The sequence below is a fragment of the Struthio camelus genome, chromosome 24 (assembly GCF_040807025.1).
Source record: "Struthio camelus isolate bStrCam1 chromosome 24, bStrCam1.hap1, whole genome shotgun sequence".
Classification (NCBI taxonomy): Eukaryota; Metazoa; Chordata; class Aves; order Struthioniformes; family Struthionidae; genus Struthio; species Struthio camelus.
In genome coordinates, this window is record NC_090965.1 from 9804652 (window position 1) to 9819678 (window position 15027).

Here is a 15027-nt window from a genome sequence, read left to right on the forward strand (position 1 = left end):
GCTTTTATTTCTCGGTGTTATCGATAAAACACTTGCATATCATCAGCATTTTTGATCACATCTCGGATAACGTCTGCTTATACTATAGGTTAAATATGCAGCATTCTCTGTGTGAAATTGTACATAGTAATTATCTGAATTTAGAATTCATCAAGACTGTAGCCTTATCTTTCTGCTGGCCATTGTGTGTTGCCCTCCGAAATCTGTATGGTGTTTGGGTTTATTTTTTGATGTTAAAATTGAACTGAGAACCTAAGACTGATTTAAAAGCATTTTGATCTTTCTAAAGCTGGCTGTCATAAGCAGCTTTTGAAAATGTGAAGGTTGCAAGAGCTAGTTGGAAGAAGCAGGTAAAGCTACACCTTAAATTTTATTTGCTTTTCACCTACTTTGAATTTGGTATTCAAAGGTTAGAGCGTGAAACTGGAGATTATAGGTGGGAGCTTTAATTCCATCTCTGTTGTAATCTGACTGTTGTCTTGAAAAATCATATAATTTTCCACTCACTCAGCTCAACTGTGAAATAAGGGCAGCAATATCTTGTCTGCTTTATTCCATAACAGTGCTGCAGAGGTTAACTAATGTGTGTCTTTTGAGCATGTAAAATATCATGAAATTACTTTTCCTGCATGTTTAGTAGACATCCAGGCATATACAGATGGCTGAGTTCAGACCTATGTTTTTAATAAGAATGCTGCATGCCTAACACCATCTTTAATTACTCCTTAGACATAAAAGGCAACTTCTTATTCAAAAGAAAGCATTAACCCTTATGATATCTTAAAAAAAAAAACCAACTTATCAAAACCCACCTTGGTTTTCTATCTTCAGGTCTTTTTATTCAATAATTTAGGAAACTCCTGAAGAGATTTTCTCCTCAGCCTTTAAAACATTGTTTTCCTTCTTTCTCTGATTATCAATACTACATGTCTGTAGTCAACATCCATTGGGGATTTAGTGCCCACCTCCTAGCAGCATTGTTGATGGTGGCTTATGTTGAATCTTACCATGCGCAGGACCAGAGAAGTCTCTGTTTACTAGAGATCCAGCCCAGCTGACTGGAGCCCTCATACAGACATCGCTAAAGAAAAGTACAATGGGATTTGGCTTTACAATCATTGGAGGGGACAGGCCTGATGAGTTTCTGCAGGTGAAGAATGTGTTAAAAGATGGACCTGCTGCACAAGACGGGAAAATTGCACCAGGTAAAGTAGTATTTCTCTCAACTTCCATTTCCTGTGGTGCTGTCAGACCTAAGAGCAATGCAGTTTTTGAAACACAGGAAGTTAGATGCCTTCATCCACTGACTTTGAATATGAAATACCTGACTAAGTGAAGCTGTTTCAGAGTTATGAAACATCTGAGAGAGCAATGTCTGAAAGTCAGTGTCTGAAATGGAAAACAATGTTCTAGATACAAATCCACTTTGAGGACACTTCTGAAGATTTCAGTAGTTCTGCTTCAGTGGAGACTTTTGGCTCGTGGAAAGGTTTGCAAGCTAAAACTACAGCCAAGTGAAAAATGCTTTGATTTATCATCTAGCTGTGTGCTTATGTATTTATAAATATGCTACAGCCCTTGTAAGTCTGTGTTGTTTTGTCCTGTATGAACAAGGAAAAGGGGTTTTTCTTAATAGAAAGAATTTGTCATCAGCTACCTAGCTTTCTGGGATACCTTCTAATTACAAAATATTTCATGCACATGCACCTGGAAGTTTGAGAACAGCCATGCAAATGAGTAATCCTGCCTTTCCTGGAAGAGTATTCCACAAGGAGATACAATTTTGCTTCAGGCTTCTGTGAGAGGAGATTAATAAATGACAATTAGATGAGAGAGCGGAGGATAAGGCCCTTCTGGGGGCCCCTCTGGGACCTTTGCATTGGAAAAAAGAAATATGTCTGGTATGTGAAGAGGATGAGTGTGTCTCTTGAGACTAATACCTTTTCTTGTTTTGCTTTGGGAGGTTGGTTTGGGTTTGGGGAAGGGGGGTTGCTCAATTTTCAGCTCCTGAGTGGGATAAGTCACAGCTTTTCCTCGTTCTCACAAGATATTATAATTTTAGATTCAGGTAGTAGGCTTATGTGATACTACATATTGTTTTGAGTATGTTAGATTCTCACGTATGAGGACTGTATAGAGCGCTTGAAATCTTGCTGTACCAACGTTGTCAGGTTTCGTTGTTTCCTTTAGTGTTGTAGGGGGAGAGGGGTGGTTGTTCTGGTTGCATACTATTGCAGTACCAAAGCTTTCAATAAGCCTTGCAACAGACCTTGCAAGAGGCATTCAGGTTAAAAGTGCTTTGAAGCTACAGCTTTTGTTTATTCATTAACACGTATTCATAATTGACTCTTTTTTCTTTTTTTTCAGGTCTTTTAAACGTTTTTGTGTAGTACATAAATATTTACTTGATTAATTCTAATAGAGGGAATGTCAGAACTTTAGAACTTGGTGTCATTTACTTAATAGTCTCTGTTCACTGTATATGTAAAGTAAAAATAGTACATTTGAAACCTTGTCTGTGTTTTCCTGGTTGCTGCCAAAAAAGCGCAATACCAAATGTCAAAACTGCAGTAAGAAAGAACAAGCAAAGCTATATGAATTAGGCAAGTGGGGAAGCAAGAGAGATGAGAGAAACTGTAATCCATGAATTAAAACACATTTTCACTGTTATAGGTTTAATTTAATTATTTATATGCTTGCTGTAACATATGGTTTACATACTAGAGAAGGCAAAATACTCGTTTGCATATCAGACATGCTCTCTTACTCTTCTGGTAAGAAAACAGTTTATGCTTTTGATGATTTAATACTATTTACTTACAAAATGAAACAATAATTGTGTTGGTCTATTGTTTGATCTTTTTTGTACGCAGTTCATCTTCCATCTGAATAGAAATGGACACAATACTGCACACTTTTATAGTGACATGCTCAAGTAAAAAGATGCATATCTATTCATGTTATAGTTAATGCTGTAGGAGAGTTACTGTTTTACTGATGTCCAGGGATTAAAGTGAAAAGGCACTTTGTTCCCTGGGAATATTGTAGTGCACATGTGTAAAGTTCCATCATCAAAACAATACACTTTATCATTATGAAATAAGGTTTCAGGATCTGATACCTACTTCCACTTCATACTGAAAATACATCTTTAACCATGTATAGCAACAGTATAAGAACGTGGAATATGTGTGGGCCCTAGCTTAAATTCAGCCAGTCCTAACATAATTATAGGAACAAAAAAAAATCTGATTTATTCTGGATTGAGTTTAGAATGCTGTACAATATGAATTAAAGCATAAGACATCTGCTTGCAGTAGTGTGTATGCACTGTTTTATCTTCTGTATCTGTATAGTATCACTTACTAAATCTGCTGCAGATTAAACTATGTATTTAGCACACTGTGTTCTGAGATAGAATAAATACAAAGAGGGAATCCTTTAGGCTTTTTTGGCAACAGATAGCCAAGAGGTAATAGCACAACCACTGTTCGTTATTTTTAAAGCGTGTACAATGATTTTCTCCAGTTAGGCTTTTGTTCTGAGCCTCGGAACATTGCAAAGATGTGACTAGTTTAATTTGTGAGTTTGATGCTTTTGAATTTCCTTTTTCTAACAGGTGATGTCATTGTAGACATAAATGGCAATTGTGTCCTTGGCCATACTCATGCAGATGTTGTCCAGATGTTTCAACTAGTTCCTGTCAACCAGTATGTGAACATGACTTTGTGTCGTGGTTATCCTCTTCCTGATGACAATGAAGACCCTGTTGTAGATATAGTGACAGCTACACCTCTTATCAATGGACTACCTGTGACCAAAGGAGATGTTTGTGTGGCCAGCCAAGATTTAATACGAGGCACAGTTGTCTTGGACCAGAATGGAAAGCCGAGTCCTATGTTAGTCAACGGTCGTCTGAATGGCCCTTCCATGGATACAAATGAGCAGAGGGTCTCTGTTGCATCTTCAGGAGGCTCTCAGCCAGAGCTGGTCACCATTCCTCTAGTCAAAGGTCCTAAAGGCTTTGGGTTTGCCATTGCAGACAGTCCTACAGGACAGAAGGTGAAAATGATTTTAGACAGCCAGTGGTGCCAAGGCCTTCAGAAAGGAGATGTAATCAAAGAGATTTGCCATCAGAATGTACAGAACTTGACACATCTGCAGGTGGTAGAGGTGCTGAAGCAGTTTCCAGTAGGAACAGAGGTGCCACTGCTTATCTTTAGAGGAGGTACATATGTAAATTTTCATTTATCATATACAGGTACATGCTCTTTAGAAGTCCCTTTTCAGTGTGATACATTAATTCTGTCCAGTTTTTAAAGTTAAATAACAGTTTATTATGTCTCTAAGATGTCATACTCTAAGTTTAATTTACACCCCTGAGTATTTGGAGGGGAGCATGCAGCTTGTTTTGTTTTTACAAATATTTTATTATGAGGTGTTTATGCACTATCCCTTCCAAACATCTGGGGAACGTTAAAGCAAAAATGTAGTCTCTAGCGTAATGCAAACAGCATGATTGGGTGGGGTTTTCTGAGGCTTTGTAAATGTATTCCAGTAACCTCAACTGTAATGGTCAGGTGACTACAAATGACAGGAGGAAGCATCAGCAGTATGTTGGAACTGATCACTGGAAATTGCTAATAAAATTCTTATTTTCACATTTACATATTTATACTTCTGTATTGGCTGTCATTTACAGACTAGCCGTCCTCTCCCAATAGTCTGACTAGTAATTGAATGTGCATTTGCCAAGAAGGAACTGAATTATAAATCAGCACGTGACTGCTTAGTGTCCCTTTAAGCTTGTATTACAACCCTGAGTGTGTCATTTCAGTCAGATTTGCAAAAATCCCCAGATCTTTTTCTATATAAATGCTACTATTGTTTAATCAGCTAAGGAGTAAAATTAACCTTTGGTAATAAGTGAAGTTCCACCAGCCAAATTCACTATTCCATGAACTGATGTGTGATTCAATTGATTGGTGTCTAGTAACAGAGAAATAGATGTTTTTTCATGATTGTACAACTAGCGGTTCTAACTCGAGCTATCCTCTAAATGATATTTTTGGTCAACTGCATGTTCACTTTGCCTTTTAAAAGAATAGTGAATGAGCAGGAGTCAGTTTCAACCCAAGCGGAGCTAATTATACTGGCTTAGTGCTGTTGCGGTTATGATGATCTAGTATTTCAAATTTCATTCTCACATAAATATTTCCTTCTTTGTCCTCTAGGTCCACCCTCTCCTACTAAAACTGCCAAAGTGGTGAGTATTAATGATGTGTTTATGCCTATTTCTGACAGAAGAATTTCAGGGGTTTTTGGTTGCAAAACAGACTCAAAAGTATGGTCTACTTAACATAGTTCTTCCATAGAGTCATGTGAGTTTTTTGAGTTGTTTAGTGGGGGTGAATTTCTCTTTTCTTACTACTGAAATACGAAGAATGCAGCAAAGGTCTTGATTATGAGAATGCATCTAGTATTGTTGATTTGCCATGATTGTAAATATGACACTGCTATGCCAGTTCTTTCATGATTCCCTTTTTTTTGCACTATGCTTGAAATTGCTACTAGTAGAAATATGTAACTTGATATTTATCTGTGTGCATACTTTGGCTTGCTTTTGTAATCTCACCTCTGGATTTTAGTTCCTGTGGTAATCTGCAAGGATGATTTAGCAAAACCATCTCTGTTTAGCTGGCACAAATTAATTGTCTAAGTAACTGCTATCAGAGTACCCATTGAAGGGGAAACAAAATAAAGCATCTCATTTTTTGCTTTGCTAATTACCTTTATCCTGTATTAAAGTAAAATGGGATTTCTAAATGATACTTAAGATACTTTGTTTCTCAATCCTAACATAAAATTAATGAACTGGTTAGTACCCCCTTCTTAAAACGCTTCCTTATCTGGAATCCATATGTTGAAAAAATCTCTATGTAGCTATACATTTCTGGTTTTGATGTTCGTTATTCTTGGAAGTTTGATCTATTGGGGTATCTTTGATATATATTAGCTCTGTAAAGAATCCTTGGGATCAATAAAATACCCTGAGATTGAATAATGTTCATAGTAATAGTGTTCATATTTTTGTCACGAACACGTCTATTATGAAGTAGGCTAGTCGGTGCTCATCTCCCCAAGAGCAGATATGTTTTAAGACTATTTCTTGGACACCACAAATTATTTAATTTTAGGAAAACCCCCATTATCTGGGTGCAGGTGCAAGTTCTTTCTCTATTTTGGTCCTGTTGTGCAAGTACTGAAGTCATATCCCAGCAGTCTGAGCATACAAGTTCACTATGCTTAAAAAACAGACCGCACTCTATAAAATGTGCAGGTTCAGTTCCTTGTGAGAATACAGCTGCCTAAACCAAATAAATCACTGCATAAATCTGTGTAGTTTGAGAACACAAATCTTGTCAGCAAAGCTCCTATGTCAATGTACTCTATGCAGGCATGCTAAAAATACTTATGACTTAAGGTCTCACATTCTAGCATACATGCAATAGCAATTTTCCCACAGAGCACTCAATGTTCAGTGGCATTAAGCAGTATGGCAAACTAATTCAGTTAAAAAGGGCGAGTTCTTATGTTTATAAACATACAAGAAGTGTCAAACTACTAAATCTCTTGGGGGAATTTTCTTCCACCCTTCTTAAAAGGGCATCTAAGTCTATTCTAACTGTGTTTTTGTTTAACATGTGCAGAGGCTTGCAGACTACCGTGCTCCAATTTTCCAGTTTGGGTTTCAGCCCAGAATCAATATTCAGAATTACTTTATTGCATAAACCATTGCAAATTACGATGGGAGACTACCAGGATATTTGGTGTCCTTCTTCTTGAAATAGTATAAGGAGTGCTGCAGCAAATATCACATCATAAAAGAAAAATGCAAATACTGAATTTTTATTTCTAATTGTATTTATGCCTCATAATACTCCAGTATATTCTTCTTGTTCAGTATTTTATAATGTTATTGTGATATCTGCAGCAAACATCCTGTTATTGGGCATACCTCATATTTTCTCTGTTGTTTTGATATAATTCAGCAGTTTGCAGTTGGGAGGAGGCATCTGCATATTGAGCTGCTAGCACCCTGTAGCCAGCATGAGTGAATCACAAGCAAGGATTCAGCAGGTGTCCACCAAAGAGATGGTCTAGGAGATCCCTCAATTTCTTATTGTTAGCTGAGGGAAGAGTAAACTTGTAATCATGAGGAATCACATAGGTTTACTTGTCTGTGAGCATCAGTCACTTTATCTTTCTAAGCCCAGACTTCAGTAGAGTTCTATGACATGTTTGGAAGCCTTTAGTAGTCTGGTTAGACCCGTGCTGTGAACATAGCTTATATGTTGAAAAAGCTAAGTGAAATTGTAATATTTTTTCCTTATTCCCTTGGTTTGCTATGCATTTCAACTCTATCTGATGTTTATTGCCTTTGCACACACATGTAAACAAGTGAGTTACTGCTTTCAGTTTAATATGGATCTTGTGGGGATGGGGGGATCTGTTTCAGAAAGATAAGCAGGACAATTCAGGGAGTTTAGAAGCTATCAGCGACCCCATTCCACAGCCTATGCCTTTTCCACCCACTGCTGTGAGATCAGGTTCTCCTAAACTAGACCCTTCAGAAGTCTACCTGAAGTCTAAGACTATGTATGAGGACAAGCGTGAGTATTTCAACTTCAACTCAGAAATATTCAGTTATGAAATAATGTTTCCTGTAAGTCATATATGTGATAAAACTACTGTGACTTTCATCTTAGTCATTTATCTTGTATGTAGATAACATTTTGAGAATGTTTGAGAAATAATTCATACAGAAATTAAAAAAAAAAAATGGAACCCTTTAAAAAAAAAGTTTTGCTTTGTCCATTAGCCTTGCTAAAATACATGTTTGTTTTTGTCCAGTTATGACTGCAGGTCTTTAACCTTGTGACTATTCAAGGCACACTTGGGAAGAACACTGTACAATGTGGTTCATACAGCTGCATTGGAAATTATAGTTCAGCATTATATTTATAACATTATCTGGTTTTACTAACAAAGATATATAATCAGTTAATGAAAACAAGTACATTTTATACAAACTACTGACTCATTAAATCAAATGTAATACAATACATAGGATAAACAAAAACCTTTTGTTGTGCCAAGAGTGCCAGCCAAACCTGTTCCATAAGTATCCTGGAAGAGCCAGTAGGACAGCTACTCCCTGATATGAATAATCAATAATATGGGCTACCTTGCTAAGATAGAGGGCTGATGTTACAACAAGGGAGGTATAAAAGGTAAGCAGACTTACAAAGGAGTCATTACAATGTACATAAGAGACCCCTATCAGCAAATGATACGTTGCTTCTAAATGTCTGATCATCAGCCAATGTATTCCTCTGTGCATATTCCAACATATTCCCCAACCATACTTGCAATAAAATGATTATTTATAGAAATAATGTAATGTTCTAAAAATAGTTTGCTATCCAGAAAGTTCTGAACGAATTGGTTACTTTGAGGGCCTGATAAAAGTAAATGTGACTTCCTTTCCAAAATGTCTCCCTTTCCATTTGGGAGACATAGCCTATTTTAGCCTCATCTTTACTTAAGTGAATTTCATCAAACTACTTTTACTTGATCTCAATATATCTGACAAGAGCCAGATATTAGTATTCTCCCGAGCAACATTTATTAGCCAGCAATAAAGATTATAAGAAGTAGAACATAAACAGTCTGTTTTGCTGATATTAACATCGTTTTGTTAAAGAAGTTCAATGCTTTTAGCAGCACTTTTTCATAGCTTTGTAAGTACAGGTTCTAGTGACAGGCCAGAAGAGGCTGATAGTATTCCTTGGGATATTTTCTGAAAGAACTCTTTCTTAGTGTTTTGAGTTTTGCTACAGATAGACTTGTGTAAATGACTCCATAGCAAAACTGTACAGACAGTTTAAAAAAAAAAATACTGTTTATAACAAACTAAGCTAAGTCATTAAAGACTGTAACATCAGAGATCAGAGAAAAATAAAACTAAACAAACTTGACATGTCAAATAATTTAGCATGCCAAAAGTCAGTTACAGTAGCTGCATTGGAACACAGTAGGAAATTTGTGTTTCTTATATCTTAGTATGAGATCATGAAAAAAGGAACCTGCACCATTTTTACAGCAATTTGACCACTCTTCAAGCTCAAGTTGCTTTAATTTTCACATATCTGAAGGAAACTTGATAATTTCAGTGTTCATACGGTATAGTTCTGAGCTGTATTACAGTCTGAATTTTGTCCAAGTGCTGCTTATGAAAGCAGCTCTGATTTGTCCTTTGGCATTCATCAGCCTATCCTTTCCTTTTTCAGCTTTTTCTTGAAATAAAACTTTTCTCATGTTGAGAGGAGAACCACTGAGGATTTAACAGTTCAAATTATTTACTGTTTTTGGTTACTGTGTTCTGTCAGTAAAAAGAATCAGAAAGCACAACAAAAGAAATCTTTCAAAAATCAAAGGTAGTTCTTTAAGTGTTTTTGAAATGTTATTTTATCTTAGCTCCAAACACAAGAGATCTGGATGTTTTCCTGCGAAAACAAGAATCAGGCTTTGGTTTCCGGGTGCTTGGAGGAGATGGACCAGATCAACCAGTAAGTGAAATTGTTTACCTTTGCCTACATATCATCTTACAATACTATTCTTAGAATGACTCATGCTCTGTCATTCTCATTTCTCTCCCATTCAAAATGATTCAGTGATGTTTCTGTCAGAATCAGAAAAGGACTATCTTAGTACCTTTTTTTTTTTTTTTTTTTTTTACAATTATCTAACCCAGTATGTGTTTACACAGCTTCACTCCTATTCACAGTGATTTCCCAGAGTCTTTTCAGAGTGAATTACATACTGGCAGGTTAAACTAAACAATATACTAGAAGGTAATCATATAATTAGTTTCTTATTTAAGCATGAGAGGAACAGTGTTCAAACTACAATTTTGTAACAGCTGAAAAAAATGGTGCAGAACATTGGCTTGTTGCTGTGGAAAGTAACATGTATGGCTCAGCTGAACCTTCATAATGACATGGGGAAACATTTTGTTTGCAGAAACTTAGAATAAAAAACCTTTTTATTTTCGCAGTGTGAGAACTGTGAAATTATTCTTCATGCTCTGTATTCAGAAACAAGCACAGCATAGCTTATAAAGCTTTGAGATGGAAAAATTTATCAATTCAGCAACTGCCTTTTAAAGATCAAGAATTGGAGATTCAAATTACCAGCTTCATACTGAATTTAAGAATTGGTTTGATAGTCCAGTTCTTGAGAGGAAAATTGCCTCATCTTTTGTCAGTGAAAGATTCCCGAGTAATCCAGTTAAAGCTGGAAGATGTAATCAGCTCTGGTTAAAGCTAGGTAACGTAAACAGTGCTTAGTCTAAGCAAGCAAGCTGGCTGTTCTTAATATGTATTCAGTGATGAGTTGTAGTTTTTTTTTTTTTTGGTCAAAGCATGCACTTTGGTATTTTTTGCATGGTATTTTACTTTAGGCAGCAAAGACCTTTAGTGTCATGTCTAGCATTGTACCTTCTTGGGGAGCACAAATGCATTGATCATAACCCAAGGACTCCAAAAGGTGTCCTTAGTCTCTGTAATCATTTTGAGCATCTGTGAGAAACCAACAGTTGAAGAGCTAAAGGATGGATTTAGGTTTTCATACGAGTTGTGGGAGAGCAGACAAGGGAAACAGCTCTAAATAAACACAGTGTTTAAGCTCTTGTCCTATTCAAATTCAAATGAAAGGAAGAAAATGGTTAGTTACCTTTCTTTCCTTTCCTCTTCATGGTTGACTTCGGTCCAAGAGACTCCAATTCACTTTGTGTTTGTCTAGATACTTTCTTTGGCATCAGTAGTTCTCCATCAAGCTTATAATACTCATCTATGTTTCTATAATTGTTGCTGTATCTTGGGAACACTTTAAAGGATAGTGTTGGCACTAAGCCTTTGCACATTATACCACCTAATCTTGTTAGGGTCTTGGCACAGAATGAGCAATGATGATGCTCAGTATTAGCGAGCGTGCCAGTTCTTACTGGGAAGCAGATGCATGGAGGGAATCTTCTGCTTACCCTGGAAAAATTCCATCAAGTTTCACTTTCAAAAGCAGCCATATAAAATGAGGCAAATCTGGGGGTTTTGTGTCCTTCCCTTCACCTGAAAATATTCAAAAGCACGCTCTGTTTTGTCTGTCAGACTGCCTCCTAGTGGGTTCCACTCAGGGATGTGAGAATGGCCTTTCGGTGCATTCTTTCAGGCTGTTACTTGCCTTGTGTTTTTCTCTCTCATCTTGGGAAAATAGAAAATGTGGTACTTCAGGATTTTCGTGACAGCCTTGAAGCAGAAGCTATTTAGACTGGATGCCTTCTGTAGATGGATGTTCGTAGTGTTTTGCATCCATAACTGTCATCAGACTGTGGTTCTAACATTTGTACAAGAGGAAGAGCACTGGTTAGAAGCTGGTTTGTTTTAATCTGGTCAATGACTAGAATTCAGTTACAGTTTTAAGTCTTCAGTGTAACAGCGTTTCCTGATTTAAGCCTACAGAGCTGCTGCATAGTTTGAGCACTCAAGCAGAGATATCATTTAAGTCCTTGTGAGGGAATGGCAAAGATGGAGGTAGACTGGTAAATGCTTGTGTGGAAACTCCTGGGTGGTCCGTTCCTGTTATGGCAGGCTTTAAGAGGGATTCACTCTGTTTCCTAAAAGGCCAAACAATTTCCCTAGAAAGAAGTTGTTAAACTTATACCATATTGTCAGAGACTGATTCCTTAACTGTCAAGTTAAGAGAAAAAGCTTTTGGAATAGATACACTGGTAGATTGCCTTCTGATTGCAATTGAAGGAAGATGTTTTTTTCCATTCACAGCTGTGATCCAGTGCCAGCCTTTTTCTAACATGCAGTTAAAAGAAAAGGAAGAGCAATGTTTCTCCTGTTGAGGAAGAACAAGCAATTTTAATTCTGTTGCACTTTATAGTATTTATCGTCTTTTGTTTCTATAACAACAGTAGCTGTTGGTAGGTGTCAGGCTAATGTCATGAATGCTGTGTACAGTGATCTGCTCTCCAGTGCTTAACCTCAAACAGCTATTGGCCATAATTGTTCTTAATCTTTCATGTAACCTTAATGTGATTGTAGCTTTGAGTCCCAAATTGTATCCATTCATTCAGCTTGCATAAGCTATACTCACTGACTATGTATGGTTTCTGCTAGAATATGATAAACAGATAATCTTTAAAAATGTCTTCCCAAAAGCACTTATCTATCTGAGTTCATATGGATTGCAAACATTAAGTATTTTGATATATTCATATTCTACAGTTCAAACCCACTATGTTTTATTGATAGATTTATATTGGAGCCATAATCCCACTGGGAGCAGCAGAAAAAGACGGCAGGCTTCGAGCTGCTGATGAACTGATGTGCATTGATGGAGTGCCTGTAAAAGGGAAATCACACAAACAAGTTTTGGACTTAATGACCAGTGCTGCACGGAATGGTCAAGTGCTGCTCACAGTCCGGAGGAAGATCTTCTTTGGTGGTATGTGTCTGTCTGTCAGGAGAGTGTACTGTGGGAAATGGAGCCTGGCTAAAGGAATACTTCAGTTTTATAAACATATCAACTAAAGCTGCACTGAAACATATCAATTATCATAGTAGAACTGAGTGACTTCTGAGATTAAAGGCTGTCACCTGTAATTCTGAGTAGGTGGGGAAAAGCAGAATTTAATAAGCTGATGCTTTTGGTGCTTACTAGTTTGCACTGCTCGCACAGGTAAAGGCTCTGAAAGTTAATGTGAGGTTGATGTTTTCCTCAAACCTTTTCACAGATACTAGTTAGAACAGTCACTCATGCTATATATATAAATTGAATAATAACACAACCTGATTTCTGTAGAACATGTTATATTCTGAAGTCTGTTGGGATCTATGTGTAGCAAGAATAAGTCTGTTCAAAACAGAGATAATTCAGTGCAGCATTTTGTATTCTACAATTTTACAATGGTGTCCAGATCTGCAGTGTACAGAAGAGTGTTTATCCTTGATTTGATAGCACTGATCACATAAGTGACAGATCTAGGACAGAAAACCAAAGTCCTGATACAGTGTCCCCTGAACTAGTATTGCTTTTCCATTGCATCATTCAGCCATAAATTCCAAATTTGTATAAGTAGAATAACATTCCTTTCTAAACTATGAAAACACTAACTGTGAAATTCTCATAAGCGTCTCTTCATTTTCAGGTAGATGAAAGAACGCGTGAGCTACAGGCTCAGTCCCAATGCAGGCTCATACTTTGGCCCAGAGTTACCAAAAGATTCCTTATTACTGAGTACATGATAAAATTGCAGATGGAATTGTGTTAATAAACACAAAGTAATGCATTCAAGGGAAAATATAACATAACCTGTTCATTTACAATTGATAAGCTCTAAAGTGGTTATTAATGCACAAGAAAAACCAATAAGCCAGTCTTGATAGCTCTCTGGAAACAACATTTCAATGCTTAGGGGAAATCTTAACGTCAAATAGACGTTAGAACTTAAATTTTAACACGTTGTTACAGAACTCCATGGTGCACCCACGTTTTGAATGCTTCATGCAATTCTGATTGCCCCATCTCAGAAGAGTATAATAGAGCTAGGAAAGTTCAGACAGAGGTTAGAAGGGTGATAAGAGCTATACAAAAGCTTTCATGTTAGGAAAAACTGACTGGACTAGGACTCACCAGTTGTAGCAAAAAGGTGACTGAAGGGGAGAAATGAGAGGTTTACATGATTCATAAGACTGTAGAGAAATGTATATATGTGAAATGAAATGAAAGCAAGTACATCTTGATAAATTGAACCTTTAAATCATCAGGCTTTTGAATGCTTTATCCTGCATCTGATTTCTATGTGATCTTAATTATATTGCTACTAAATTTGCCCAGTGCTTTCCCAGGCAGGCAGTTTCTTTGTGCTGGTACTGATATGTACGCTTTTGCTGTAATAATAATAAACCAGCAGTATTATTTTTTCCTATTTGGTGTTTGTCTGTTACCTGTAAGGAGAAAAGCAACTAGAGGAGGAAGAGTCACAGCCTATCTCAGCCCAAAATGGATCTCCCCGACTGAATCGGGTTGAGTTTGCAAGCCAGCAGTCCCCAGAGGTCTATGATGTCCGCCTACAGCGGAAGGAGAATGAAGGATTTGGCTTTGTCATTCTCACCTCAAAAAACAAACCTCCACCTGGTGGTAAGTGCTATATTCTGGCCAATGTTTTCGGCGCCTGGCTTCATCGATGCTTGAGTGTTATAGTGTGATGTTTGTACCAGTGCTGCTGTTGTCATTAGCAAGTGTACTCAGGGTTGTAGGTTCTTCATTGATCTTTCCTTAGGATGTGGTTATGTTACATACACAGCAGTCTGTGTAGGTATAGTCTTGTTTCACCCGCAGTACTTTTACAATCCAAACAGCTGAAGTTTACTCTGTCTTGCTTCATGTCTATGCTCTCTTTCACCCAACTGTGGATGAGGAGTGGGGAGCAGGGAGAAAATGAATCATACTCAACCAGTCCGTGCATGGGAGTGTGAAGCATTTGTGACAGGGTAGTCGTCAGGACTTGGACAGTTTTCAGGCTGTGGCAGTGTTGTAAATTCTGTACACTTCATTAATTCATAGGCATTTTAATTGAAGTATAGCGTCAGTCTTGGTTTTGTATGCCCTATTCGGGAAGAACTTTCTTATTTTGGGGATTTGAGAAAGTAGAAACTGCAGCACTCGGAAGAAAGCAAGGAAGTTGTTATTGTCAGGAAGATAGGGTGTTTGCCTGGAAAGATCCTCAAAATGAAAAGGTAGCACAGTCTTGTATTACAGTTCTGATATATAGATTTGGATTCAGGCATAATTGTAGAGATAAACAGCAAAATAACCAAGGTTAAAAGCAAAAATAAAAAGATAGGTTGTGAGCAGAAATGAATAAGAGAAGCTGCATGCAGGAAGCTCTGGAATTCA

The 15027-nt window shown here is 37.2% G+C and overlaps 1 protein-coding gene across 15 annotated transcripts in view; it reads left to right on the top strand.

Annotated features, from left to right (window-relative positions):
* The window catches only part of MAGI3 (membrane associated guanylate kinase, WW and PDZ domain containing 3), a 106335-nt gene that overhangs the window by 73922 nt on the left and 17386 nt on the right, over nt 1-15027 (top strand). For 13 of the 15 annotated variants that reach the window (XR_011136241.1, XM_068918628.1, XM_068918627.1 and 10 more), the window contains 7 exons: nt 1017-1205; nt 3620-4228; nt 5235-5266; nt 7520-7673; nt 9541-9632; nt 12381-12573; nt 14083-14268. Coding sequence is in view for 14 of the 15 variants with exons in the window: in XM_068918628.1 (XP_068774729.1) it covers nt 1017-1205; nt 3620-4228; nt 5235-5266; nt 7520-7673; nt 9541-9632; nt 12381-12573; nt 14083-14268 (1455 nt within the window). In the remaining variant the exon portion in view is untranslated. The remainder of the gene's footprint in view (nt 1-1016; nt 1206-3619; nt 4229-5234; nt 5267-7519; nt 7674-9540; nt 9633-12380; nt 12574-14082; nt 14269-15027) is intronic. The other 2 variants (XM_068918621.1, XM_068918623.1) reach the window with 1 other exon arrangement.